Source organism: Talpa europaea, assembly GCF_964194135.1.
Source record: "Talpa europaea genome assembly, chromosome: 1".
NCBI classification, from domain to species: Eukaryota; Metazoa; Chordata; class Mammalia; order Eulipotyphla; family Talpidae; genus Talpa; species Talpa europaea.
This window is the reverse complement of record NC_140073.1, coordinates 155,023,245-155,051,241: the sequence shown is the minus strand read 5'-3', so window position 1 is coordinate 155,051,241 and position 27,997 is coordinate 155,023,245. Positions and strand designations below refer to the sequence as shown.

General features: G+C 55.0%; 1 protein-coding gene across 1 annotated transcript; it reads right to left on the bottom strand.

Moving 5' to 3' along the window:
• Positions 1–14: 14 nt before the first annotated feature.
• SAG (S-antigen visual arrestin) lies at positions 15–26,423 on the bottom strand (the record flags this gene model as incomplete). The annotated part of the gene is made up of 14 exons (XM_084228038.1): positions 15–120; positions 4,037–4,108; positions 5,589–5,612; positions 6,907–6,984; positions 9,736–9,873; positions 12,106–12,178; positions 13,775–13,859; positions 14,452–14,587; positions 15,358–15,434; positions 15,833–15,892; positions 17,476–17,669; positions 19,363–19,407; positions 21,786–21,846; positions 26,349–26,423. The coding sequence occupies 14 exons, from the start codon at positions 26,421–26,423 to the stop codon at positions 15–17; spliced, it is 1,224 nt and encodes a 407-aa protein (XP_084084164.1).
• Positions 26,424–27,997: the final 1,574 nt, after the last annotated feature.

Below are 27,997 nucleotides of genomic sequence, written 5' to 3'. Positions count from 1 at the left end.
CGGGTGCCGGCGCCTCATCCCTCATCCGTGGCCTCCACTTTCTTTCCTTCCTCGTACTCGGGGGCATCTCTCAGATTCTGACGACCAAACTCCTCAAACACCAAATTTTCATCCTTAAATCTAAAATTAAACAGAACATTTTGATCACGGCACGCGCTTTGAAGCTTGAAATGAAAATCTTCAGTGAAACAAGCTTAATCTTCCTTTTGCAGCAGAGGAGCCGACCCCTGGGCTGGGACACGGTTCGTGCCATTTTCCTCAGGAGAAAAAAAAGTGAGAGGAAATGGGAGAACCCGCAGAGCAGGCGTGTGTACCCAGTCTGTGTGCGTGCAAGGGTGCACACGTGTGCATGTGAGGCAAGAGCCTTGTGGGTGCATGTGGGTGCAGATGTCTGCATCTGTGCGGCACAGTGCCTGTGTGTGCATGTGTGTACACGTGTGTGCATGTGTGTTGACATGTGCAAACATGTCTCTGCACCTTCTGGTGTGCCTGTGTTTGCATGTGTGGTGTGCACACGTGCCTGTATGTGCATGTGTGCGCATGCCTGTGCACATGTGTGTGCGCTTTGTGCCGCATCATGCATGCTGTGCGTGTGTGCATGGATGGTGTGCCTGTGCGTGCATGCCCCGGCACTAGGGAGCAGAAGGCACACAGGCCTGCGCCCACATTGAGCGATGGGGCATGTTCGAAACGACCCCAGCAGGTGTGCGCCAGAGGAGGACGCCTCAGCCCACCCCCAGACAGCATCCAAGCGCTCACCTTTCCTTTGCCATTGCTGCAGCGGGAACAAAGAGAGAGACACCTATTAGCACAGGTTCTGGGCAACAGCCATCCCTGGAAAATGCCCTCCCTGCTGAGGTGACTAGGCACTGTGTGTGGTGGGGGGGAGAGGACGGACCCCAGCCCATGCAGCCTGCTCCTTTCCTCTCCCTCAGAGTTGTCCCTGCATGTCTGGCCATCACACCCTTTAAGAAAGGGTGACACTCACCTGCTCAAAGGCCAGGAGGCCACCCCCACCCCTGGAGCCTGATGAGCCTCGTGCCCCCAGCTGTCTCCCTTCTCTTTTCAAAGTGTTTCTCTCCATGTGTTCTTTGGATCCATCTAGAGCAGAATCCACAGGTGTTGCTGTGCCCCACACCAGGTCCCCCTCCCTGGCAGTCTCTTGAGGGGTGAGCCCTGGGGTGCCTGACCAGCACCCAGTGGTTAGGGTGTGCACCAACTTGAGAACTACTCCCCCTGCAATTTGATTTCTCTGCCAACAGATTGATCTCTTTTTTTGGTTGGGTTGTGTTTTGGTCTATGTTTGCACCCCCATGTTCATGGCTCTTAGTCTGAGTGGTTTTTTATTCTTTTATGGCTTTCTGCCCACCAGGAAGGTACTGGCATAGCCCCTCCGGGGATGGGCCAAGAGGAAGTCAGTGATGGCGAGTCACTACTTTTGTCTCTTGGGACCCCTGCAAGCCAGCAATGCGGGGTGTCCATTAGGGAGCCCTAACCACTCACCAAAACATCCGCTGGGTAAGACCCTCCTAGACCCCCAAGTGCTAAGCATAAATATCACATTAACAGGGAGCAACAGCCACAACAAAGCAGGGAGTAGACAACACCCTTCCTCGGGCCTGGAGACCCTGGCGTGGGGGGATGGGAGGGTGGAGGGAGGCTGGTGGCGTTTCGCAGCACGTGTCACAACACACAAGCCCCTGGGCCCTGGCCTGGGGGCCACTTAACTACAACTTACACTGGCTCTGCTTGGAATCCACCCAGCTAGACTGGGGGGCCAGGAACGAAGCAGGTGAGAGGAAGATGCCCCTACTTGTGTTGTGTGCAAACATGTAGGTGTGTCTTGTGCAGGTGAACGCAACTTGGTAACTGAGAAATCTCTGAATTTGGACTGTCAGGGTCCAGGATGATTTGTCCTTTCTCCTTGAAATCTCGCCGTACAAAAGATCACTGTTTAGTGTGGAGGCTGGGACAGGTCCAGAGGAAGGGCCGCACGATGGGAACAGAGAAATGCCGACCCCAGCCAAGGGGCAGCTCCACTGCCCCTGAGGGAAGCCTGGTCCGCCCCGCTCAGGAGGCAGCCCAGCGTAAATTATCATGACGTCTTCAGGCCGGGCTTTTCAAACGTCCTTGAAAAATGTCCCGAGTGCAGCTCCATCTCATGTAGTTAAAAAAGAGTTATTTTAATGATACAAGCATAAATTAATATAAAAAATATGGCTAGACTATTTTCCCTTGGGGGGAGGTTTTGGCAAAGCACATGGAGGACATGAGTCCAAAATATTTGGAAAAGATACTTTGAAACAAAATATTTTTGAGACAAAGCTCAAAATGAATGTGGTGGTTGACTCAATGTTTAAATGTCATTTTGTTATCAATACAGAGAAGCTATTTAGAAAGTCTGAGAAAACCCTGCTGGTTCTCACCGCTTTTCCTTAAAATAGTCTTTATTTTCTAACTGTGGAGGCTTCTCCTTTAGACAAGCCCGATTTTCTTTCCGATTAACTAAGCCGCTACCTTAACACACAGTGAAGAATTTTCCCTCAAAGTTCAATGAAATCAAAAGCACAGTGCACTGTGGACTGCACAGCGGGTATCAAAAGAGCACAAGGGGCACTGAGGAAGAGGAGAAAAAGAATCTCTGTGGTGGTGGTGTTGGCGCGGCCTCTATGGAAAAGGCATGGAGATTCCTTAAAAAACTAAAGATGGGGCCTCCCCAGTGGCCTAGGCGTTAGGTCTCAACGTTATCACCACTGAAGCCTGAGTTCCATCCCCAGCCAGGGAGCTACCCACATGGCGCGGCAGACCTCTCCTGTCCCGCCCCCTGGTGCCCTCAGCAGTGTATTTCAGTAGATCGGCCTGTTCTTCTCCCCACTCTGTCTCTGGTACATCCTCTCGCCCCTGCACCTCTGGCCTGCATCCCCGTTCTTGTATGCATAAATAAATAAAATAAATCTTAAAAAAACAAACAAACAAACATGAAGAATGGCCCAGAAGTGCCTCTCCTAGGAATTCATCCTAAGAAAGTGAAAACACTAATTTGAAAACTGCGTGCCCCGTGTTCACAGCAGCCAAGACACGGGACCAGCCTATAGGCCCTTGGCTAGGCGGCTGGAGAAAGACGTGGTCTGCATACGCAGCGGAACTGCTCAGCTATTGTAAAAGATGAAATCTTGCCTTTGGGGACAACAGGGATGGAACTTGGGGTGATAACGCAAAGCAAAATAAGTCAGAAATGAAAGAAAGCTCCTGGATGGTGTCACTCACTTGTAGAATATAAGTAACTAAAATGAATTGGCAAAACAAGCAGTAAAAAGAGCTCCTGTGCTCTGTGAAAAATATAGTGATGACTGGACGGAAGGAGAGGGGGGTCGTCCATGGCTAAGGGGGTCAGCAAGACGGAGCCAGAGAACTTGGTGGGGGGGCAGGGAAGCAAATATACATGGAGTCGGAGATTAAAAAAAGTCTCCCGGGCTATGCCTGCATCACAGAGCTGGTCCAGAGCCTGCAGGTCCCGCCGACAGGGCCCGGCAGGGGCAGACTCGGGGTTGCACCCCCATCACACCGCAGACTTCCAACAGCCCAAGAGCCAGTAAGGTCACAGTGCCAGGAGCCCAGCCCACTCACTTTCTAGTGTTTTCTGTGTTATCCTCACAGTTGCCCCGTCAACAGTACTCACCACCTTCTAAATACCTGTTGATGTTTCCCAATGAATGCAGAAGCCTGGGGCTCTCGATTTTGTTTTTCACCTAAATGATCTGCAAATCTAAACCCAAGTCTGTTCATGGCAAGCTCCTGCCTTTGAATCATTCCCGATAAAGTGGAACGGGGCAGCGGTGGTCAAAAGCAGGGGCACCTCCTCAGCCTGCTTGCTGGAGGCAGGCCAGCCAGGGCACCTCCCCTATACCCCCCCACCCCTGCTGCTGGGCACCTGAGCCTGCTTCCCGGCCTGCGGGCATCTGGGATGGCCTGGTGTGAGGGCCTGGCCACGCCCGTTCTCCCAGACAGGGCCGGCAACCCCCCGAAATGCACAAACACTGGACGTGACTGACCTGGGTCGTCGGGCTGGGGGTGCATGAGGCGGAACGGCACCTCCGTGGCCACTTCACTAGAAAAAAGCAGAAAGTAGACCCCGGTGGGTGAGAACTCAGACAATTATGCGTCCATAGCCACCAGCCACGGCCGCAGACACGTGCCAAGGGCCCCAGGCCAGGCCGAGAGAAGACGCGGCGAGATTCAAAACCAACCAAACCAACCAGAAATCAGGATGCGGTTAAGCAGGAATTTTAAGTGTATCCCCTGGAATGTGGTCCAGAAACATTGCTAGGGGTGGCCAAGCCCAGGGGGCTATTACTAGGCTTAGGGGGATCTTAGGTCCCCTCCTTCTGCCTATTAGTTGCAGTGAGGAGATACTGTGGGTAGAAAATTGACCTCCTGGAGAAAGGATTAAAAATAGGCTTTTGGAGAAAAGGCAGATCCAGACTCCAGGTAAAGGAAGAAAAGAGGAGAGTCAGGGTGAGAAAGGGTGTGAGGTCAAGGCTTTGAGTGTTTCTTGGGGCTGCTGCTGCTTCTTTGTGCACGATTTCAAAGGCAGCGGCACTAATCACAATAGCCCAAAGGGGGAAACAACCCAAATGGCCACTATCTGAAGAGCAGATAAGCAACACACACCTGGTGGAATATTATGCAGCCATAAAGAGGAACAAAGAACTGACTCATGCTACAATCTGAAAGAACCTGGAAAACATACTAAGAGAAAAAGCCAGTCACAAAAGGTCAAATCTTGTCTGAGTCCCTATATATAAATGTCCAGAATGGGCAAGGCTGTTGAGATAGGAAGCAACTTAGAAATTTCCATGGAAGAAGGAAGAGCAGAGACACTCCTTCAGGAGCATGGGTTTCCTGGGATTGTAAAAATATACTGGAGGGCCTCTCCGGTGGCACAGTGGGTTGAGCGCAGCACTGTGAAGCTGCCCATGGCCTCTGCAGCACAGGTTCAATTCCCAGCCGGCAGGGAGATCCCCACATGGCGCAGCAGACCTCTCCTGTCTCCCTGCTGCTCCCTTCAGCAGTGTCTTCAGTCTGTCTGCCTGTTCTGCTCCCTGCTCTGTTTCTGGTGAATTCTCTCACCCTCCCATGCATCTGGCCTGTATCCCGGTTCTTGCATAAATAAATAAATCTTAAAAAAAAAAAGTAAAAATATACTGAGCAAGATCATAGTGATTCAGGCTGTGCATTTGCCAGTGAACTTGATGCCACTGAATTCTCCACTAAAATGATGAAATGGCAAAATGAGTGACATGTGTATTTTACCATACACACCCCAAAGGCAGCTACCAGGAATGTGCCGTTTCCCAGAGTGTGTGTATGTGTGTGTTTGTGTGTCCTTGTCCAAGGGTAGGCACAGCTATAGCCTCAAAGGAACACCACAGCCTCACACCTTTCAGCCATGGTTTGCACACGCAGCCAAAGGCAGCGGGCTTGGCTTCCTCACACCCGGGGCACTGCTGCCAGAAGTCAATTTCTCTGTCACTGTTTGGTTCCCTTTGACACCCTGGGACTCCAGCAGAGAAGGTGAAGACGCTTACCTGGAGGTGAGCTCTCCCAGGAAGCTAGGAAGCAAAAGCAAAGATGCCAAGTCACTGCCCAGGATAGCGACCCGAGCGCACCCCTGTCACACAGAGGCAGCATGGCTCCGCCTGCAGCTCTCGGGACCTCAACCCTCCGTGCCTGCAACTTCATTCCTTCCTCGCAGGCACCAGTTAAAAAGAACAATCCTGGTGGCGCAAAGGGTTAAGCACCGCACTATGAAGCAATCTGCAGCCTCTGCAGCACGAGTTCAATCCCAGCCAGCCAGGGAGAAACCCACATGGTGCAGCAGACCTCTCCTGTCTCCCGGCTGCCCCCCTCAGCAGTGTATTACAGTCAGTCTGCCTGTTCTGTTCCCCACTCTGTCTCTGGTGAATCCTCTCACCCCCCGCATCTCTGGCCTGCACCCCAGCTCTTGTATGCATAAATAAATAAATCTTTTAAAAAAATTACATAAACTTGACTAAAAAAAGAACAATCACTGGGGTTACGTCCCACTGCTCGAGAGTAAACAGGAGCAGTTTCGGGGTCGCAGCGGTGGTGGCACACGTGTTCCCCTGGACTGAACTAACATCTCTCTCTTTTAGACGCGGGGCAGGGGCGGGGGGTGGCGGCGGGAGGAGGGAAGGCAAGAAGACGCACACACTTCGGAAAGCACAACAAAAACATTAACAAAATTGGTAAAACAGACCCATGTTCTACTTTGTGACTCCCCAAGAAAAATGTGGGGCGCCTGTATCTGCTCAGAGACAGGGGCAGGCCAGTGGGCTTGCCTGGGGGGCTGGGCACCCAGGGGCAGGAGGTCGCAGGGCTTTGGGAACCGTTCCCTTCCGGTGAGATCTTTGAAAGGGAAGACGTTCCTGTCAGAGAAAATGGAAAATCGTTTCCTTGGAATTCGGGGCTGGCCCCGCTCCCGCTTGGTCTCTGGATGTCACGTCACGTGTGGGGAAGAACAAGCCTCCTGATGAGCCGGTGAGTGACGCTGGCCCAGAGGCCGCCTGAGAGCCGCCAGCCTTCCCCCACCTACACTATGGTGTTGCTGGTTTTTCTTTCTTGCTGCTCAGCTCCCACCAGGTGGGCACGCAAGCGCGCACACACGCACGCACTCTAGTCAAGTGGACCTACGGGTGCACATATTTTGGAATCTCCATTTCTACCATTTCCACAGATGTCCTATCTGGCAAACAGTCTCTTCCAAAGTCAGCGGAATCAGGGGCCTTTCTGGTTTTCTGTCTGGAAGTCATTCCAGGAATGACCCAGGAAACGCACCTGCTGGAGCCAACACAGAGCAGACAGGCTGTGGGGCCAGACACTCACCCCGACACCGTGAGCTTCACCTTGATCTGGTAAGACACCAGGATCCCCAGGACAGTGCGGTCGATGCCCTCCTTCAGGCTGCTCAAACAGAAAGGAAAGGGAGGCGGATGCAGGGGGCTAGCGGGGAGCGGCCGGGGGGAGGCAGCCCCCACCTTCGGGCAGGCGTGCACCCCGGGCGTCTCCTGGGGGAAGCCCGGCCAGCTGTCCAAGTCCTACACCTTGCCCAGCTCAGGGCAGAGGGCAGCCCTTCCTGCTGCGTCGTTTGAACTTCCCTCTGGAAGCTCAGAGGGCACCGCATGCTTCCCGTCTCACCGCTCCGCCTCGGGTGCTCACCCACCTGCTCAGTGGCCAGAAACCAGTTTTCCAGCGCCCCCCACTCCGCCCCACCTGCCCTGCTGCCGAAGCCTGGACAGGCGCAGCTCCTGTGAAAGGCTCCATGAGCCCAGACGCTCTGTGGACGCTCTGCGGACGCTCTGCATCTGTGTGGACATCACTGCTTCCAGGCCCTCGGAGACATGGGCCTCAGATCGGTCTCCGTGGTATACTCTGGCCCCAGGCTCCCCAAACCAGCTTTCTAATGTAGCACACCATCTTGGAGAATCAGCCCCGGCCCGAGTCATTCACCGGCCCTCGGCCGAATGTTCGAATGTCCGCTGTCCCTCTGTTCACCTGGAGAGCCTTGCCCTGGGCTACAGGGGCACAGGTCAAAGTCAGAGGTGGTCTGCGGGGGGCAGCGCATCTTGGGGGTGGCAGCTAGGACCCCAAATACTCAGGGCTCCCCGCAGAGCTGCCCCCGGAACGCAGCCTCCAAGCCTGGCCTGGAGCGGCCACAACTGTTTTATTTGAAGCCCCCACCTTGCTAGATCTGCAGGCCTTGGCCGGGGGGCCTCTGATCGGGCCCACGGGCCGCCCTTACTTTCATCCACATGCAAGCAACATCTTTGCCTTTCCTGATGGACAGGAATAAACAGATGAATAAATGCAGCAGACCCATTATTCAGTTTATGTGCGTAGGGCACCCCACTAGCAAGTGACAGCTTCAGAAGTACACAGCCGACGTTTCTCTTTTTGAGAGAAAGGGAAGGAGTCCTGACCGGGGGGGCGGCTGCTGCAGTGGGGGTTTGTAGTAGGAGAGAGATTGCACGATCCAAGTACAACAAGGGAAAGTGGGGACTATAGCCCAGGAGCAGGGTGGGGTCCCTGGGCAGGAAATCACTACGAGGAAATGTCAGGGTGGGGGGCTCTGTCTGAACCCCCAGCAGAATCCTTGCTGACAGCGGTCAGGGCTGCCAGACCCCGGCAGTGGCAGAGGCAGTGGGGGAGGAGTTGGGTTAGATATTGGGATGGGGGGAGCCTCCCTGGTGGCACAAGGGGTTAAGACTCAGCACTATGAAGCTGTCCACAGCCACTGCAGCAAGAGTTCGATCCCCAGCCAGGGAGCAACCCACATGGCACAGCAGACCTCTCCTGTCTCCCCGCTGCTCCCCTCAGCAGTGTGTTTCAGGCAGTCTGCCTGTTCTGCTCCCCACTCTGTCTCTGGTGAATCCCCTCACCCCCCACACCTCTGGCCTGTACCCCAGCTCTTGTATGCATATTAAATAAGTCTTTAAAAAAAAAAAAGAGCCAAAAATTTAAAAAAAAAAAAAAAAAAAAGAAATCAGGATGATGAGATTTGGGGAAAGGGGCGTCGACTAAACTGACGTGGCCAGGTTCTTGCTCATATCAGACAACAGGGAGACTCTGGGCGCCCAGAAGGCAGGGCCTTGTTGAGAAGAGAAGCCTGAGTAGAGTTCGGCCAAGGACAGGCTTTGTCACGAGTTCTGCCCATTTGGTGGGTTCCCACACGAGAAAACCAGAGGCGGGACCCCAAGTAATTCACGTGGGCGTCCCTGAGGACAAGGTGCCGAGTGGGCACTTGGAAGACCCCGTTAATTGTCCTCATTTCTCCTGTTTCCTCCTCATGTGTGGGGACACCAGCACAGCCCTAATTAGGTCCCGAAATCCGTCAAATTTGAAACTCCACACTTAGCGAGGTGACGGGGAGACGGGATTCAAGGCCACGTCATGGTGGGGGGATGGCCTGCTTCGGCGGTGGCTCCCTGACCATCCTCTCCCTTCCCTCACCAGCCCTGAGTGGGACCCCCGTATGGGCCCCCTGTGCGGGGAGGCCCGGCTTCTCCGCTCTCTCTCTGCTGGTCACCCACGACGGGAAGCACCCCCGTCTGGAATGGTCAGAACTATGTAAATGCATCTCTAAAAAAAATAGGGTCACAGCCTATGCCGAGGGCTTGTTGCCCATCATGAAGGCTCGATTTTAACCGGTCTCGTCCCTTTCACACCTTCCGCCACTGCCAGTTAGAGGGCTGGTTAAGGGCAGGCTGTCTCCAGCTCACGAGTGGAATCGTTCATGTTCTAGACCCAGGTGGGAATAGCTGGCGTTCCTGGAGTACCCCGTGTGTGCCGGGCACCCAGATCGTCTCAGGGAACCCTTCTCACCTCTCTGGGCCCAACTGTCATCCCCGCTCCCAACCCTCCCACTCCCCCCCCACCCCAACCCCCCACCCCCCGGGTGCGTGGGAACGCCGAGGCGCTCAGCTTGAGGGCTGCGCTGGGCGGCCCAGAGGGTAACAGCGGAGGGGACCGGGGCTCAGCACTGTCTCCAGAGCCCACAGCTGTAACCGCCTTGCCCGTCACACCAGGGCCAGGAGTGGGGTCCCTGCTTGGGCCCCTCAGTCTTTCTCTGAACCCCAAATGCCAGCTGTCATGTGGCCCGTGAGCCGGTGGGGGAGGGGGAAACAGCCTGCACGGAGTTCAGGGCTCGGGACTCACACGGTGCTGGAGGCAAGGTTGGTGTCCTCGTGCTTGATTTTCCCGTCCAGGGCGATGCCCCGCCTCTCCAGGTTGTTGGCCAGCAAGGGCAGCAGTGTCAGCGTGGTGGACAAAGTGCCGCTTGGTGGCACTTTTTCTCTGCAGGGAGCAGCAGAGAGATGTGGCTAACTTGTGCTGGCCGTGATGTTGCCATCGAGCCTCTTCCAGGATCCAGCTTCCCGGCCGCCTGCCAGGGAGTCCAGGTGCCTGTGCACCTGCAGCAACCTGAGGACGCTGCCCCAAGGTCCTGGCCTGAACCTCCGGAACATTCTGTGGGGTCAAATGAGACCCACTGGCCCTAGAGGAGAGACCACACAGTCTGCTCCTGAAATTTTGTGGGCCACGCCGTGGGCTGCGGGGCCCTCTGGCCAGGGCAGTCTCCGACCAGTCTGGCTGTCTCCTGCCCAAAGCTGTGGCTGTAAGGGGATACGTGTGCCCGGGCAGGGTTGGGAAGGGCTGGGCAGTCCTCTGCTCATGCACCTGACTGACCGGCCTGGCCTGGCCTGGGCTCACGGCAGCACACGCTCTTTCTCTCCCACACCACCTCCACTGTCACTTGCTGGGCGGCCCCCCAGCATCTGGCAGGCCGGGAACCCGAGCTGGATGGGGGGGCGGGGGTCTGGGATGGAGCTGGGGACAAAGCATCTGAGAATGTCACCACATTTGACATCAGGTGCAGGCCAAGAGCCATCCACACGGCCTTGTGCCTCACCCCCACCCCCCAGTGACGGAGCAGGTGCTCCTGGGAGCCCCACTGTGCAGGCAGAAGCGTGGCCACTGTCCCAGAGCCACACACTCCTTATTGCAGATCAGGCGAGCCAGCAGCCTGGGTGATGCTCCTGGCATACCCTGCGCCCTTCCGCCCGCCAGGACGAGGCGGGGCGAGGGCATGGCCAGCCTCAGAGCCTCTTCCTTAGCCACAGCTGGGAACTCGCTGGAGCGTGGACTCCCACCCTGGGCAGGGCTTCCCTCCTTCCTCTTCCCACTTTACAGCGGCTGCAGCTTCTGTAGCCTCCAATGTCTCTAGGAGACTCCTGAGCAGGGTCCTCATGGAACCATGGCCTCCCCTCTGGGCCACGGCAGCTTGGGCAGCAGAGGGACAGGGCAGACATTACACTGCAAAGGTGCCTCTAGCAGGAAGGGGCCGCCAGGGGCTGGGTTCAGACAGCGGCCGTTCCCATAGCTGAGCTTGCCAAAGGCACATGCCAAGTCCCTAGAGCCAGCACAGCCGCTCCAGCACCTCCAGGGCCTGGGATTGGATGGTGGGTAGTAAATTTGGGAGTCATGTCTGACCTGCTCCCTGAGATCTTAGGGGTTCAGGGACAACGTTCATGCTCTGCTGCCTTCAGAGTGGCCTCTACTCTGAGACCCGCTAGCACGATTCAGCCCACCCTTGAGGAGACCCTAGAATGGCTCCCAGTTTCCTGACAGTCATTTGCTCCAAGATAAACAGAAGGACCAGAGAATGGAGCGACTTAGGAGAAAACCCATCAGGGGTCGCCCATTGTGTTGAGCATGGGAGCGACGGGACCCCCAGGACAAGGGTGCGCCAGCGGCACACTGAAAGACAGAGCAGACGTCTGGCGTGCTCTGGTTCCTTCCTGCCCGCCTCCCCTCAGATGGCTGTTTGCACGTGAGTCTGGATCTGCTCTGACTAAGAGTTTATCCCCAAGTTACCTTCTCAACACTATGTAACCTATGTCGTCCTCACGGCGTCTTTCTGCCTGAAGCGGTGGGTGTTTACATGCAACAGCGCTCACAACCCAAAGGGTCGACACCAGAGGAAGGGGCCTTCCCGGTCCTCTGGGGCGGGGAGTCACAGCCCCCCGAAGCCTGTGTGTTAAAGCAAACCCTTTCCCAGACAAAGTGAGCTGGGTCGTTCGCACCCCCGTGAAGCCGTCACAGGGGCCCGTGTGGCCCTGAGCCCACCAGGGGAGAGCACGTGCACGGCCCCCTCCTGGGACCCACGCAGCACCCTGATCACTGCTGCGAGCTCTCCGGACTGAGGGGCAGAGCAGAAGATGGAGACGCCTGGCCGGGGCTGGGGGGCGGCGCTGAAAGGGGCCAGGGCTCTCCTAGCTCATGCAACGCCAAACACAAAGTGTCAGCTGTGCCCAGCCTTGCTCCCGTCCTCTGCTCCTTCCTCCGCCTGCCCAGTCCCGGGACGCCGAGGGCAACAGAACTGAGGGCCGAAGGCCCTGCAGCCCCTGAGGTGGGAAAAGGAGAAGGAGATGAAGTGCCTGGGCCGCTACTTCCCTCTTCAGCAAGAACAGAAGGGGAACTCGGCCGGGGTCCGGGCCGCCCAGGAAGCCGAAGCCCGCCGCTACTCACTGCGTTTCCTCCACCGCCACCGGCTTGATGTAATAGTCGCTGGAGTAGAGAACCACGTTGGCCACTTGCTCCACTGCGAAGAGGTGGGGGGGAGGTGAGGCCCCTGCACATGGGCTGCGGCCTTGGGGGACGCGGTTGCTCAGGCCTCAGGAATGACCATCTGAGGGGACTTCTCAGGCTGGGCTTTTGAGCTCAGAGCATCCAGGCTGAGATTTCTGAGGCCACTTTCGTCCAGCGATCACCTGCTTGGTGTCAGCCCCCACCCAGGAGCCCGTCTCCTGACACGGGGAGCCCGGAAAAGCCCCAGGCACGCTCACCACGCACCCCTCCTCCACACCCGGCCCCCCAGCCGACTGGCATCTCCCCCGTTTCCAAGCTCGAATTCATTGCAGGCAGCACGGGGTCGACTGGCGGGTGGCGGGGGGAGGAGTCGGGGGCCAGAGCTTGAGCTCCAGGCCCAGCTTAGCTGTCAGTTCTGGGGCAAGAAACAAGCCGCTCAAAAGCCCAACATCCACATCAGCCAAAGGGCTGGTGATCCCTGCGTCTTACCACGTGGGTGTGGTGATGATTCACGGACAATTTTTAATCTCTGTTAAAATCTACTGTGAGGATGAAGGGAGCAGTCAGAGAAGCTCAGCCCTGTCCCCGCCCACAGAAAGCTGCTGCTGTCATGCCTGGAAGGTCCAGCGGCCGCGCTCAAAACTCAGTGGCGCCCCTGTCAGGCTACATGAAGCTTTGAGAATTCTTTTTAAATCAAGGTGTCCTTCGACACCATCCCAGCCTTGCTCCTCTGGGGCTCACTGGACCCTGACTAGTGCCTCGCAGTGCCAGAGCTGAGCCAAGAGAACAAAGCCATGAATCAAAGGCTCCCGTCAGTCTGAGAATAGTTACTCGCTACTGCGTCTGCATCCAGATTCTGAGTCTTCTCTACGCCGGACACAGCACAAGAAGAACGTGGTCCCCACGGGACCACCACCCTGGCTTGGCTGGGACTCGCCCCACGCAGTCTGGCATCCTCAGTTCTGGCCGCCGTCCGCGAGTATTTGTGCTAGCGGTGAGCTCAGAGGCCACCCTACCCTCACCGGTCACTCTGTCGTGTCTGCTTCACACAGCCCCAAGTAAGTTGATCTGAGCCCAGGGCCTGCCCTTTGATGCCTGTGAGCTGAGAAAGATGAGGGAACATGGGGCAGGACCCAGCCCTTATACTTGGTAAGGCTTGTACACGCCCTCACACAGGGGGAGGGGGTGACAGTCGCTCACAAATGGTCACTCTCATGCGTGACGAGGCTTCAGGCCCTCACAAAGCCCTGGAAGACAGGCCAGGAGGGGCACTGTGAGTCTCCGGAACCCCCAGCACTGTCCCCAGTAGGCCCATGTCCCAGGCCAGTGCTCCCCCCACACTGGGCCTCTGTCCGCAGAAACCACCACTGATCCCAGACAGGAGACTGCCCCCCACAGCAGGGCTCCCCAAGGACATGGCGTGGGCGCTGGGCCGGGTGGGGGCGTGTCCCAAGCCTTGGGTGACCCTGAAGGCCACTCCCTGTGGCCACGCCCTCCAGACAGCAGGACAGACAGGCGGGGCCTCTCCTGCCAGAGCCCAGCCCTGGGGAATCCCCTGCCAGGCAGAGGCACTTGGAAGACTCTGGCCTCCAGCCGAAGAAGGCCCTACCTGACGCTTTAATCTTCTTCACGGTCTTCTCTGTGTTATTGGTCACGGTCACGGTCACGGGGATAGGTTCCCCATGGAAGTAGATCTGACAAGTGAGCAGGGAGTCAGAGCGCGGCCAGGACGGGGGCGTGAGCACGGGGCTGAGGTCGCCTCGACCTTCACCGGAACAAAGGGCGCAAGTCCCGGCTTTCAGGAAGATGAGGCGCAGCATTCGCTCCTTCAGAGGAGTGCCTGGAGCTCGTTCTGGGTGTTTGTGGGACACGAGGGACAAGGTGGCCCCATAGACAGGGCCCGGGCTCTGCCAGCAGAATCTCGCACGAGGTCGCTGGAGCAGGAGAGGGGCAGTGGAGGAAGCTGCGGAAGCCGGGGGCAGTGGAGGCCCAGCTGAGGCTCCTGCTGGCCCTAAGCACCCCCAGCCCGGACAGGTGCACACCAAGTGGGGGCTCCTACAACAGGTGTGTGCAGGTTGGACCGGAGGGTCCGGCAAGGCAAACATGGCCTGGGGAGCAGTGAAGCCCCCCCCGTGAGTCAGGACAGACAATGAGCAGAAGGAGAAGGGCAACTTTGACTAACCCCAAATTATGGGGACAGAGCCAGCTGCTCACAGACCTTGGCTTTGACCATATCCCCAGACACGGGTGTCCCACAACAGCCCGGGACAGCAGGGGGGGCCTCACCTCTTTGCTGAGGGAGACCGAGAGCTGCAGGGGCTTGTCTGACATGAAGAACTGCCAGGTGGCCTCCGCCCGCGGCTGGGGGCCCATCTTCAGGGGCGCGTGCTGGACCTTGCGGATGAGCAGGCGCACGGATCCCCTGGGGGAGACCCAGGGCCCTGTCAGGACCCCCTCCCTACACACACACTTATGCACAGACACACACACGCGTGACTCGGGCCCACAGAGAGGGCCTGGACAGGGCTGGAGGACCTGGTCCCCATCCATTCTCTGCTGGGGGTCAGCCAGCTCTCCCGAGGGTCACTCTAGCCCTCTGTTAGGACCCTCGGGCTGGGCTTGCTCTTGGGGGGAGCTGGCCATGCGGATGTGCCTCACGTGGTGCCTCAAAGAGCCCTACAAATGTGATGCAGGGAGGTGGCTATTTGTGCTCAGGAGACTGGACGTGTCCATGGAGCGAGGCGTGTGCTACGGCCACAGCCCGACGCCTCGTCCAGGTCCCAGAAGCTGAATGCCGGGGCTGGGCGCCTGGGGGCCTGGGAGGAGGGGAGTCTGCTGATGGAGAGGGACCCCCATATGGGGGGAGGGGGGACCAGTCTACCCAGCACAGTATCTGGCTTATTGCCCTCGTGTCGTGCACTTGAAAATGGCTAAAGTGCCAAACCCCACGTTCCTCGCTGCCACAATGAAGTCTTGCAAAGGGAAGAAAGCGGGAAACCGCCCTGAGGTGGCGGATGGCCGGTCGTTGTCTTCTCCCTGGCAGGATCTGCCATCACCCCCACCCTGCGTGCAGGCGGCTCGGGCCTAACTGCCCTGACCTGGGAGACCCAGACCCGGCCTGGCGGAGATAAAGTAGGGGGTGGTTTCTTTTCCCTCTTCCCAGCCCCCCGGAGCCCTGCAATGCACTCTTACTTCTTGGGAATTTTGTCCTCTTGCAGGTCTGTGCTGTCCGTGGCAAAGGCTTTGACCTCGAAGTCCACCCCGCAGCACTGCAGGAGGAGAGCAGGCGCAGCTCAGCGCCTCCTCCCGGGGCTGGGCTGGGGCCCCGCCTCACGTGACACGGCACCTTTTTGTCTCAGCCAGAGCTTTGTAAGGTGGCGCCATTAAGGCAAGACTTTGAAGTTCACTGGTGATGTCTTAATGACATCAGATGGGATGGGCGGGCCTGCTGGGTACCCCCGGGGGCTGCATCCAGCCAGTCCCCCACGTCACCATCCTCAGATGTGCCTGAGTGTGTCACTGACCCACTGCCCGCTGGGAGTGGAGGCAGATGCAGGGGCCCCTGGGTAAGGGGACCCACAAATGCCAGTGCTGGAGACCCCAAGGTCCCGACCCCACCCTTCCCTGAAGGAGCAGATGAACCCAGGCCGTTTCTTCTTGGACTTACCTTCCCCGAATCTTGCGGGGCTGGCTGCAGCATCACGGAGCAGGGCAGGTAGTCGGGAAACTGGGGAGGGACAAAGGATCTCTCATGTGAAGGGCCCTGGCCCAGCCGTGCACCCACTGCCTGGCAGCTGGAAAACACCCCTCGACGCTCAGAGCGATGCTGTTAACCTCAGCTTCCAGAAATTTCCGCTGTGCACCTGCCCATGTGTGTGTGAGCATGTGTGTTACAGAAGTGTGGCCCGAGGACGCCCAGGGTGCCATCTCGTCTGCTCACTTCGCCAACCCAAACTGACTCGGGCGGCCTTAGATCCAATTTGCACGTCATGAAATGAACTAGCACCACCAGGCTCATGGCTTCAGTCCTCCCTCCGCCCCGTTTAATTCAGTCAGTCTGAGCTTTATCCAATGAACCCCACAGGTGACACTGGACCAGAGGAAACTCGGGTCAAGATCACATGGCGGAGGTTTGGCTACATCCTGACATGTCTCCAGAAGCTTGTGTCACTTCAAACTCCCCATCTGAGGGTACAGGAGTGACTGGGACCATGTTATTGTTTTAAGTGTGATTTTTAAAAAAGTAAGCGTGTGGGTCTCCTTGGTGGCACAAGTCTCAGCACTATGAAGCTATCCGCAGCCCCAGCAGCCACTGATCCCCGGCCAGGGAGGTGACCCACATGGCGCAGCAGACCCCTCCTGTCTCGCCCGCTGCTCCCCTCAGCCGTGTATCTCAGTAGATCCATGTGTTCTGTTCCCCACTGTTGTCTCTGGTGAATCCTCTCACCCTCGCTCCTCTGGCCTACACCCCAGCTCTTGCATGCATAAATAAAAAAATTAAATCTTAAAAAAAAAAAAAGAAGTGTGGTCAAATATACGCAAAACTCAGCATTTTACCCATACCACATGGTGGCATTAAGGGCATCCATGCTGCTCTGCAGTGACCCCCACCTTCCGTCTCCAGAATGTCTTCATCACCCCAAACTGAAACACTGCTCCCCAATTCCCTCCTCCCACAGCCCTGGTGGCTTCTATGCTGCTTTCTGTGCCTGGGACTCTGGAGACTCTGGGTCCCCAGGCCCACACTGGCTGAAGAGGTGTCGGGTTGCTTTCCCTCCGAGGCTGGGCAATGTGACCCTGCAGGGATATCAGCTCTCAAGACTCGACCAGCCCCCTCCCCAGAGAGTGAGGAGGGGACAAGGAGGGTAGTGGTAGCTGCAGCCACAGCCAGTTCACACCATGCTCAGAGAGCAGCTTTGGCCGGGGGAACTTGGGCCCAGGAGATGAAGCCATTTATCTACCATGAGCCCTGCAGCTGCAAACAGGCTTATTTCTCTGAGAGCTCCTGTCCCAAGGGAAACTCTTTCCTCTTTCTTTTTATAGCCGAGCACGCAAACACATGCACATGTAATTAGGTGGTGGGACCAAGGGAAATATTTAAACTGTAGGTTGAAACGAAATGGTCCCTTCAAAGGCTGGGAGGCTATTTTTGAGGACTTAAAAAAAAGACAACCACAGCCCGTGCAATCTAGAATTTCCTCTGAGGGTGCAATTTGAAGCCCACAAATGTGAGTCGTGACCCCGCGCCTTTTGCCTCGCTCTGTGGCACGTGACAAGGTGCAGGGTGAAGGAGCTGGAGGAGTCACCCACCGTGAGCAGAAAGGGGTACGTGTTGGCCCCCAGCTTCTTGAGCAGGCTCTCCTGCAGTTTTGTGGGGGAGCTCGCGTCCCCCACTGGCGGGAACACCTGCACCTGGCAGAAGTACAGGTCCCTGCGGAAGGTCAGGCCGATGACATCGATGTCCTCCTGGCCGTAGCGGAAGGCGCAGGTCAGAGAGACGTACACTGGAAGGAGGTCGAGAGAGGGTGGGCTCACCCGGGTGGCAGGGGCCCTCTGAGTCTGCCTGGAGGGACCACCACCCCTTTGGGCGTGGCTTCCAGCCCAGCATCCAGAGGGGGTGGGCTTGGAGACCCACACTACCCAGTGACCCACCCACAAACCCAGGGAGCACCTGCCTTCCTCAGGGTGCTGCTTCCTCTAAGGGGCACGTCAGAGGACTGGGGTGCACCTGCCAGAACCCACATGATGTTGCTGTTTGACTGTTTCCTCATCCCACCTCCCTCCTCCAGACCAGCTCTATGACCTCAGAGAGGCCGTTAGACAGTGTGAGGCCACGGGGTTCTTAGGGTGAAGCTTGGGGAAGGAAAGGAGCCATGCCAGGGAGCAGAGCTGTTTGGCTCTGAGCTGAGTGTGGGGGAGGGGCCAGAGGGGCCTGTGGGGGAGGGGACGGCGGGAGCACACCCAGCGGGGACCCTCTGCTTAGATAAGCAATTTTCAGGCTTTTCTGCCCTCTGGCCATTAGGAGTGCCCTGCCAGCCCAGCGGGGGCACCTGCATTTGTTTCACTGTCGTAAGCTGTGTTGCTTACTTCTGTGGGCCCTGGCTCAGTATTGAGATATTCACCAAGAGAAACAGAGGCAAGAAGCGCAGGAGAGAGAAGGGGAGAAAGAACACCAGAGAAGCCCAGACTGAAGACTTGTTGGGGGCTTGGAGGCCTACTGGCCTCCTGCCCTCCCCCCACCCCCACCTCTGCCTGCCACATACCTGGTTGCTGCATGTAGGGGCAGGAAGGGCACTGAGCAGGAAGCTATGATCCGGCAGACGGGTAAAGGAGAGTCCTGGAGCCCTCGGTGGCTTTCTCAGGCTTTTATTGGGCTTTTACATATAGTGCAGTGTAGGATACATGGTTTTTAGGGTTTTCTGCCCTCCCACCATTAGGATTCCCTGCCTGATGGGGCACCTGCAGTTGTTCTGCCCGAATCATAGACAACCTGCTCTGTGGCCTCCTGCCACAACAGAGATCTAAGCCAGAACTGCTGGAAATTCACTTTGACCCAGCGCGGCTGGTGCACTGGCAGAGAGAGAGCCCTGTGCCCGCCTGTGCCCGCCTGCTCCTGCACCAGTTGCACCAGGGAGGGTCAGCGCACCACTGTCTGCTGCGAAATGCAAAGCAGCGGGATTGCCCTAGTCCTGAACAGAGAGCATGTCAGGAGGGGACCCCCAAGTTCGTAGCTATTGTAGGTTGAGGATTTCATGTGTCTCCCCATGTCCCGAAGAGGAAGGTGCCAGAGCAGACTCAAGTCCACTCACCTCTCCCAGACAGGGGTGGGGGCTTCCAAGGCTGGAACCTCTTCCCCCAGGGTTAGGGAGAGCGGGACCTGGGGGAACTGGAGACACAGGGGTGGCTGGCAGCCCGTTTCTGCCGTGCCCATCCATCTGTGCTACCTTCCACACCCAGGCTGGGAACAATTCCCTGCGGTTGCTGGTAGCAACCGCTCCAGAAGGCATGTCTAGAACGGGACTGAGTCAGTGACACCATCGTAAGGCAAATCTGCTGGAACTGAATTTGCACAGCTGCCGTAGTAACAAGTGACTTGCCACTTGCGCTGCCAGAGCTCGAGGCTGCTGCCTGGGGAGGCTGCAGCTCGGGTAGATGGTGAGGAGAGTGTAACAGTGAATTCTGGGTTTTATGCCTCACCTTTCTTTCCCTTCACCAGCTCAGGATCCACCAACACGACACCATCTACCACAAAAGAGAGCGCAGGAGGATGGCGATGAAAGATCAGCTTGGTGTCTGCCCCTGAGGCCTGCATCAGCAGACAGAGGCAGAGAAGACAATGTCCCCCAAATTTCCACCCCACACACACCACTGGCCACATATCAGTGCTGGATCCTTTTCCAGATGTAGATGCACTTAAAGGAGTGTTTTTCACAAGGAAAATGATATCCCATTGCACTTACTATTCCCTTAAGTGCTTTCCTCGCCTAAATACATATCGCAAACATCTACTCATACACATGCACACACACACACACACACACACTCATGTACACCAACAGTATTTATGAATCATTTTAATGGCAAAGTGTTGCTCCACGGAACAGATGTATGGTGAATTATTTAACTAAATCCCTCTTGGTAGGACATCTGGGTTATTTCTAATGTCTTACATTATAATTAACACTGCCACGAGCATCTTTCTAGAGAAATCTCTCTCTGTCTCCATGACAGTTGGATTTGGCTGTTGACACACCATCGCATGACCTGTCAGAACGGGTTTTGCTGAGGGGCACATCTCCCGTGCCTGAAAAGATGCTGGCTTTTTACACTCGTTTTATAAAACAAAAACAAAAACAAAAACAAACAAACCAAAAAACTTTGCAGGTTGAAAAAATTACAGATTCACAGGAAGTTGCACTATAATATAGAGAGGTCCCATGTCCTACAACCAGGCATTAAAATGGTTAAGTCTTTGATAATTATAGTGTCCTATGAAACCCAGGACACTGGCTGGGTATCACGTGTTCATCAAGGCTATTCTAATACCCTTGGAGACTCCTGCAACTGCCACTGCAATCTAGATCAGAACCCTCCCCTCAGCACAGAGACCTCCCTTGGGTGGTCCCTTTAGTTCCACCTACCCCTCCACCATCCGTTGCGGAGGATGACAAACACTAATCTGTTTCCTATGCTACATTTTGTCATATAAATGGAATCATACCATCTATCGCCTTTTGCAATTGGCTTTTCCCACTCATAATGCCCTTGAGAGCCATAAGCTGTTGCATGCGTCAACAGTTCCTTCTTTATTGCTGAGTAGTATTCCACCATGTGGTTGGTGTGTTCAACTTTATGTGCCTAATGAGGGACATTTTCTAGTTTGGAGATATTACAAAGAAAGCTGCTATGAACAACTCTGTAGAGTTTTTTGGGTAGATACAAGTTTTCATTTCTTTCTCTTTACTAAATAGATTCCAGGAATGCAACTGTTCATCATATGCTAAGTATGTCTAATTTTTAAGAAAACAAACTACTTTCTAGAGCATCTATGCCATTTTACGTTCCCACCAGCAATGGACAAGGGACTCAGTTTATCTCATCCTCACCAGCGTTTTTTTTTTTTTTTAAAGATTTAATTTATTTATTTATACAAGCACTGGTACAGTCAGAAGTGCGGGAGGGTGAGAGAATTCACCAGAGCCAGAGCGGGGAGCAGAGCAGGCAGAAGGACCGAAGGACACTGCTGAGGGGAGCAGCGGGCGGTAGGAGAGGTCTGCGCGCCACGTGGGACCCTCCTCCGGTGGCCGGGGAGCAGCCGGGGATTGAACCGGCACTGCAGAGGCTGCGGGCAGCTTCGCAACCCAGCGCTCAACCACTGTGCCACTGAGGAGGCCCCCTCACCAGCATTTGGGGTTATCACTAATTTTTAATTTTAGTTGTTGTGATGGGTATATAATATTTCACCATGGTTTTAATTGGCATTTCCCTAATGGAAATTTTCCTATGTGCTGCCCAGATATCGTCTTTGATGAAGTAGCCCTTTACATCTTTTGTCTACGTTCCAGTTCAACTTTTTTTTTTTTTTTATAGAGGCATGCTTTTATTTATTTATTTGTTTGTTTGTTTTGTTTATACATGCATTGGGTACAGTCAGAAGCACGGGAGGGTGGGAGAATTCACCAGAGCTAGAGCGGGGAGCAGAGCAGGCAGAAGGACCGAAGGACACTGCTGAGGGGAGCAGCGGGCGGCAGGAGAGGTCTGCGCGCCATGTGGGACCCTCCTCTGGTGGCCGGGGAGCAGCCGGGGATCGAACCGGCGCTGCAGAGGCCGCGGGCAGCTTCGCAACCCAGCGCTCAACCGCTGCGCCACAGGGGAGGCCCCCAGTTCAACTTTTTTTAATGTTGAGTTTTGAGTAGTCTATATATTCTAGATATGAGTCCTTTGTCTTTTCCACACTATTTAGAATTGTTTCCTGTCAGCTGATGGTACCTCCCTGATTTTAACTTGCATTTCTTTGATTAGATGATGAACAAAGTCACGCTTCAAAAATACAAAACTAGCAGAAGTCTAATGACTGAGAGGGGCATCAGCATTAAAATCTTACTCCAAACTCAACTTACCCACAGGCTCAACTTTGTCAACATGGTCTATGTAGTCTCTCTTTCCCAGGTAGATGGTCACCTGTGGGAAGAATGGGTGTGGAACCTAAATGATCAAAGAACATAAGCTCAGACATTCATGATAAAAAGGACAGCCACTAAAAATATGTTGATTCATCCTAAGAAGAGGAGCTGTCTGGCTGAGAGCCCACCCTGGCACTGCAGCTCATCCATTGCTTCCTGTCTCCCTGCTCTGCGGTGGACTACAGGCAAGGTGTGCTCTTTCCACAGCCTCACAGATCTGCTCCAGGGAATTCCTGCCACTCCCCCCCACCATCCCATGGATGGTCCCTGTTCTCCCCACCATCAAGCCCAGGTCTGACATCAGCCAGGTAAACTTGCTGAATTAACTGATAATACATAGTGGAAAGTTAAACCCACACAAACACGGCTTCTCTCACCCATTTACACGGTAAGCCGATTATTTCTATCTGAGAATAAAAGGTTTATCCTTCTTGTTAAAAGAACCAAAATCCTACCAGATGAACCTCTGTACAGGTAAAACTGAACGCGTGCTCTGAGGAAGGGGGAGGAATTTGGGTGGGGACATTGACCTTTGTCTCAACCCTTGTCTGGTCTGTCTCCATGCCCCTGGCAGTGAAGGCCTCTTGTCCCAGCCTCTTTGTGTGAAAGCGTGGTCTGAGCTCACCACCACTTACCACTTTAACCCAAGGGACTACGAGCACTTTGATGGCAAGAACTGTGTCTTAATTCACCTTTCAGCTCTCATGGCTTCTACCAACTGCAGTGTCTGATACGGAACAGGGATTCAACCAACCTTGCCTGAGTGTACCAACGACTGAATGTGCACACCCTGGCTGGCTCCCCATTCCCCAGCCTCTTAAATTCATATTTTTATTTCCATGAACCCCCATATCATTTCTGTTGGCATTAAATTATCTCCTATACCTACACCCTCCTATTGGGTGCCTCTATACTTTCTAAGTTATTTGTGTTATGATGTCGAAGTACCAGAAGGACAGTGTGACGAGGTGATTGGGACTGGTGGTGAGGGGATTAGGTGGTCAGGAGGTGCTTTCTGGGCCAAAACAAATCTGTTTATAAAGTCCAGAGCCAAGAGAATGCTTCTGGGACTGCCAGTGGTTTCATCTGCAAATGAATGTTCACCAAAAGGGATTCAAGCTGATGCCAGAAAGGGTCTTATAGGAACTGACTGCAAAGAATCTAATATTTCAGGCAGAATAAAAGACATGCAGTTAAATAATATTTAGGGTGCATATCATGTGCCAGGTGCCAAGCTAAGCACTTTGCATTATTTCACATAATCCTCACAGCAAATCCATGAGACAGGGGCTCACCCCATTTTATGGAGAACACTAGGACTACAATCACATTAGCAGCAAAGTGGACTGGCAAAGGGAAACAGGTTAGGTAAGTGATTATGGATGGGAGGTGGAGGACTGAATTGTGAATGGGAGGAAAGGTTCATTTTCAAGTTTTGGCTGTGCAGGAATGGGAGCAAGAAAGGGGCCGGGGTTCAAGGGAGCTTGTTTGTTGTGGGGATACAGGACGTACTGATTTTTATACTCAACGTGGTGGCAGAGAGAGGGGTGCAGATAAGCCCAAGAGAGAAGTGATACAGGAGGAACTAAGGAGGTGGTGGGCCACGAGTTTCAGGGTATAAGAAGCAGGTGCCTCAAACAAAGCAAAGGCAACTTTCTTTTGCAACTGGAAGGGGAGGGAAGGGGCAGGAGCAGGTGGAGAACCACGTGAGGCCGTAGCTGGTGTGCTACCTGCCCACCCTCCAGCCAACGACCCTTGCCCCTGAATGAAAGTCACCAGTTGTGTTCTGGCCCATCTTCCCCTTGTGGTGACATGCTAGGAGGAGGCCAGCCCCAGTGGACAGTTCTTGACTGGCTGGATCCAGTTATGATCATCTACTCTTTTGGCTTGGGATTGGCTTGGGGGAGTCCAGGATCAGTTCTGACCCAAGAAATGGAAGTCTTTTGGAGGGCTGTTGGGAACCACTTCCTCACTCTCAAAAAGAGACCTCAGGAAGCCCCAGTTCCTACAAAGAAGAGAGATGAGACATCTGGAGCAGGGGCACCTATGTAGCCAGCAGCCTGAGGACAAAGATCACAGAAGGTGGAGTAGAGAGAATCACAGAGAAAGGGAGCAGAGGCCCTGGGAGACTGCACTGGGGTCCGAGATGGCAGTGGATACGATTCCAACATGTGACAGTCACCAATGAATTATTTTTCTCCCTTCTATACAAGAAAATTTTCTGTATTTCTCACGTCAATGAATGTCTCTTCCTGGTGTGAGGAAGAAAAGAGAGGGGTGTAATTTGGCCCAGTGGGGGTAGGTGGTCCTCTCCTCCTCGGTCAGAATAGAGCACTCCAGGAATGAGCAAGGTGGGGAAGACTGCGGAGAATAAAAGACTGGGGTGCCCAGCTTATGATGAAAGTGATGGTGTTTGGGAGCGGGAGGGGAGAAAGCGCCAGCAAGGCCTGATACTCGTGGGTGGCACAGTGGGGATTGGGGGGAGGCTGCTTCAGGGATCCTTTCAGGCTTCAGAAGTTGCTAGAAGGGGGCCTCCCCGGTGGCGCAGCGGGTTGAGCGCTGCGTGGTGAAGGTGTCTGCATCCTCTGCAGCGCGGGTTTGATTCCTGACCAGCCAGGGAGAAACCCACAAGGCACGGCAGACCTCTCCTGCCTCGCCCGCTGCTCCCCTCAGCAGTGCCTTCAGTCCGTCTGCCTGTTCTGCTCCCCGCTTTGTCTCTGGTGAATTCTCTCACCCTCCCGCACCTCTGACTGTACCCCAGTTCTTGTATAAATCAATAAATCTTAAAAAACAAAAAAAGCAGTTGCTAGAAGAATGACCTAGATCCACCCTGTCTGACACCACAACCACTAGTCACAGACAGACAGCTACTACACTTGAAGTGTGGCCACTCCTAGCTGACACGGCTAGAAATGTAGAATCAGATTTCAAAAGATTTAGAAAAAGGTGAAATAAGTCTTCAAGAATTTTTATACTATTTACATGTTGAAGTGCTAGTTTTCGGGCTCTGTTAGGTCAAAAAAATATAGTATTAAAATAAATTCCTGACTATAAATAGGATAGGAACTCTGACCTATGCAAAAATAAAAGATAATTGTTTTTTAAAAAAAAAATCCAATGATGCACTCCTCACACTTATATAATATAAATAGGCAACTTAAAAATTAACTTCAACTTAAAATTTAAAAATAAAATAATTCTGGGCCTCCCTGGTGGCTCAAAGGGTTAAGACGCAACCTATGAAGCTATCCGCAGCCACTGCAGCACAAGTTCAATCCCTGGCCAGGGAGCTGACCCACATGGCACAGCAGACCTCTCCTGACTTGCCCGCTGCTCCCCTCAGCAGTGTATTTAAGTCAATCTGCCTATTCTGCTCCCCACTCTGTCTCTGGTGAAGCCTCTCACCCCCCGTACCTCTCCTCTGGCCTGTGCCCCAGTTCTTGCATGCATAAATAAATAAATCTTTAAAAAAAAAATTCTGTTTTTTTTTTTATTTTTTTTTAAGATTTATTTATTTATTTGTTTGTTTATTTATTTGTTTATTTATTTATTTATATAAGCACTGGGTATAGTCAGAAGCGCAGGAGGGTGAAAGGATTCACCAGAGCCAGAGAGGGGAACAGAACAGGCAGACTGATGAAACACACTGCTGAGGGGAGCAGCGGGTGCGGCAGGAGAGGTCTGTCGCACCATGTGGGACCCTCACCAGCGGCCGGAGATCGAACCAGTGCCGCAGAGGCTGCGGGCAGCTTCACAGCCCAGTGCTCAACCGCCAATTGTTTCTTCGTATTTTTTTAATGTGGCTACTTTACTAGAACATTTAAAATTACATAGTCAGCTTGCACTGGACAGCGCTGAGGTCCCTGGCCCCCAGGAGCCATGGATTGGAGCAAGGAGAACCCACCCCCGTCAGGACCCAGGCCAGGAGGTTCTCGGCACACCTGGACCATTAAGTTGCCCCTGATGGAGCCGGGGGCCATGTCTGCCGAGCACAGGCCATTGTGCGCTACTGGCCAGGCAGTGACAGTGGCAGGTCCCTTGTCCAGAGGCCCTGGAGGCCTGTGGAGCTTTGTCATCATGGGGGGTGCCCGGGGCAGGGGCACAGCAGGGGATGGAGTTGCCGCTGCAGATCCAGGATCCCATCAGGCAGGCAGGGGAGAGGACACAGGGTCAAATGAGTCACAGGGACTGACAAGTGTTTGAAGTGCTGAGTCATGGTTCAAGGTCATCTGGGGACGAGTCTGAGTAAGGGGTTGGGGAGGAGAATTGAGATGAGGAGAAAATGAAGGGTCTCGGAACTGAAATGGCTGAGACAGGAGAGACGTGGCCTGCTGTTCACTCGGTCGTTTCAGCCCCTGACGGTCCATCTCAGAGATGAGAACAGACACGGGCTTCCCTCATCCTTATGAGGCTTGGGGTTGGTGGAGTCTAGTCTTAAAAAAGGCCCTTATTTTCTTGTCAACGGTGGTTTCATCAAGCAGCTCACTCCTGCGCACTCACCGATTTGTCCCGGGAGACCTTCTTGAAGATGACAGAGTCCGACGCAGACTTACTGGCCTTCCCGGCGGTGGCCATGGCAGTTCCGGCAGTGCTGGGTGGGTCCCGGGTCAGGTGCTGAGAGGCTGGGGAGGTAAGCGGATCCTGAAGGGAAAGTCAGGGACATCCTGGGCACAGAACCCGGTCCTCCCCCGCTGGCCCAGCATCCACGTCTGACTAACAGGCCTCTGTCTAGTGTGCGTGGGGCTCCCACCAGCATCAGCCCCTCCCAGGGACAGCAGGCGCCAGGCCAGGTCGCAGCACAGAGCCTTTGCTTCTGACCCATTTGGTCTCTTCACACATGGCCGTGTTGAATTAAATTCTGTCATGATGAGGCCCTGTGGCCCCAAAACAGAAGAACGTTCCCGAAAACCGCATCACAGCTGGTTTCCAGCTGGTATCATGTTCAAAACATGCTAATTCACCCCAAGTTCTATCCAGCGACTGGCGCTGGGTGTGCTGCTGCTGCTCCAAGCGTCACGGCGGCCAGTGCTGTTGGGCTGCCGAGTTCAGTGCCCTCGACCACCCTCAAGAGCACGTCAGGGGACGCACACAGCCCACATGAAGCCAGGGCAGCCGAGGAAACGGAAACCCGACCCCCGGCCCCGCACGTCCCTGAGCCCCCCGATTCTTACATACCCCGTACAACGCGTGGGGATGGCCGTCCGGGCGGGCAGCCGGGCCTGTGCTGAGTCCACTGCTAAGCAGGGGAGACAGGCCCTGGCTGATGGCTCGGAGAATTTGTAGGAAACCTGAAGGGGGGCCGGGCACTCGGGTCAGAATGTCCAAAAGCTAAATCCTATTTGCGGAGCAGAGTGGAAACTGGGTTAGGGCAAGAGGGGTGACCTGGTGGCTTCAGCAGTTCTGAGCATGAAGCAAGGGCGCCCATCTGTTCCCCGGGGCTCTCCCGGGTTCAGGAAGCTGCAGGCTCACTTGGGGGGGGGGGTGCTGTGGGCAGGGATGGTGGGCAGGAAAGCTGCTTTCATCCTAACCCTCTTTGGGCTCTGAAAATAGACTGATTATCCCTTTACCCCAGGATCACCAGGACAGGGGATTTTCAAGTGCTGAGCAGACTTGACTGAACTCAGCCGGCAGCTAATGCGACCCTGGGGATGGAGATATAAAGAAAAAGGCCGAGGAGAAGTGACAGCCTTGACAGCCTCAAGATGAGCCCCTCCGTCCAGCTCGGCGACACTGTCACAGGTCCCTCCCCCTCTCCCTGGTACACGCTCACCCCGTGTGCGTTCACCTCACCTCCATGGACGCCCCCCCACGCCAGGTCCAGGCCACCCCACCAGCTGCTTCCTGCCCTCCGCGGCCCTGCATCCACTGCCCCGTCAGCCCATCCTCAGGCGCTGAGGTGAGCCTGCCTGCCCACCTCTGCTCGTCCCTGCTCCGGGGACAGATCTCTACAACTCCACCTGCCTGGCACTTTCTGCCCCCACATAATCCTCCTCCCGCCTCCCCTCCTGGATTCTTGGCACTCAGGAGTCTCTCCCGCAGGAGACCTTCCCCGACTGCCTGGGCCAGGCTAGGGACACGCTGGCATTGATGCTTGCTTGGGAGGTGATTTTGCATCTGTCTCCCCTCTCTGGACACCAGGCTTCCCGAGA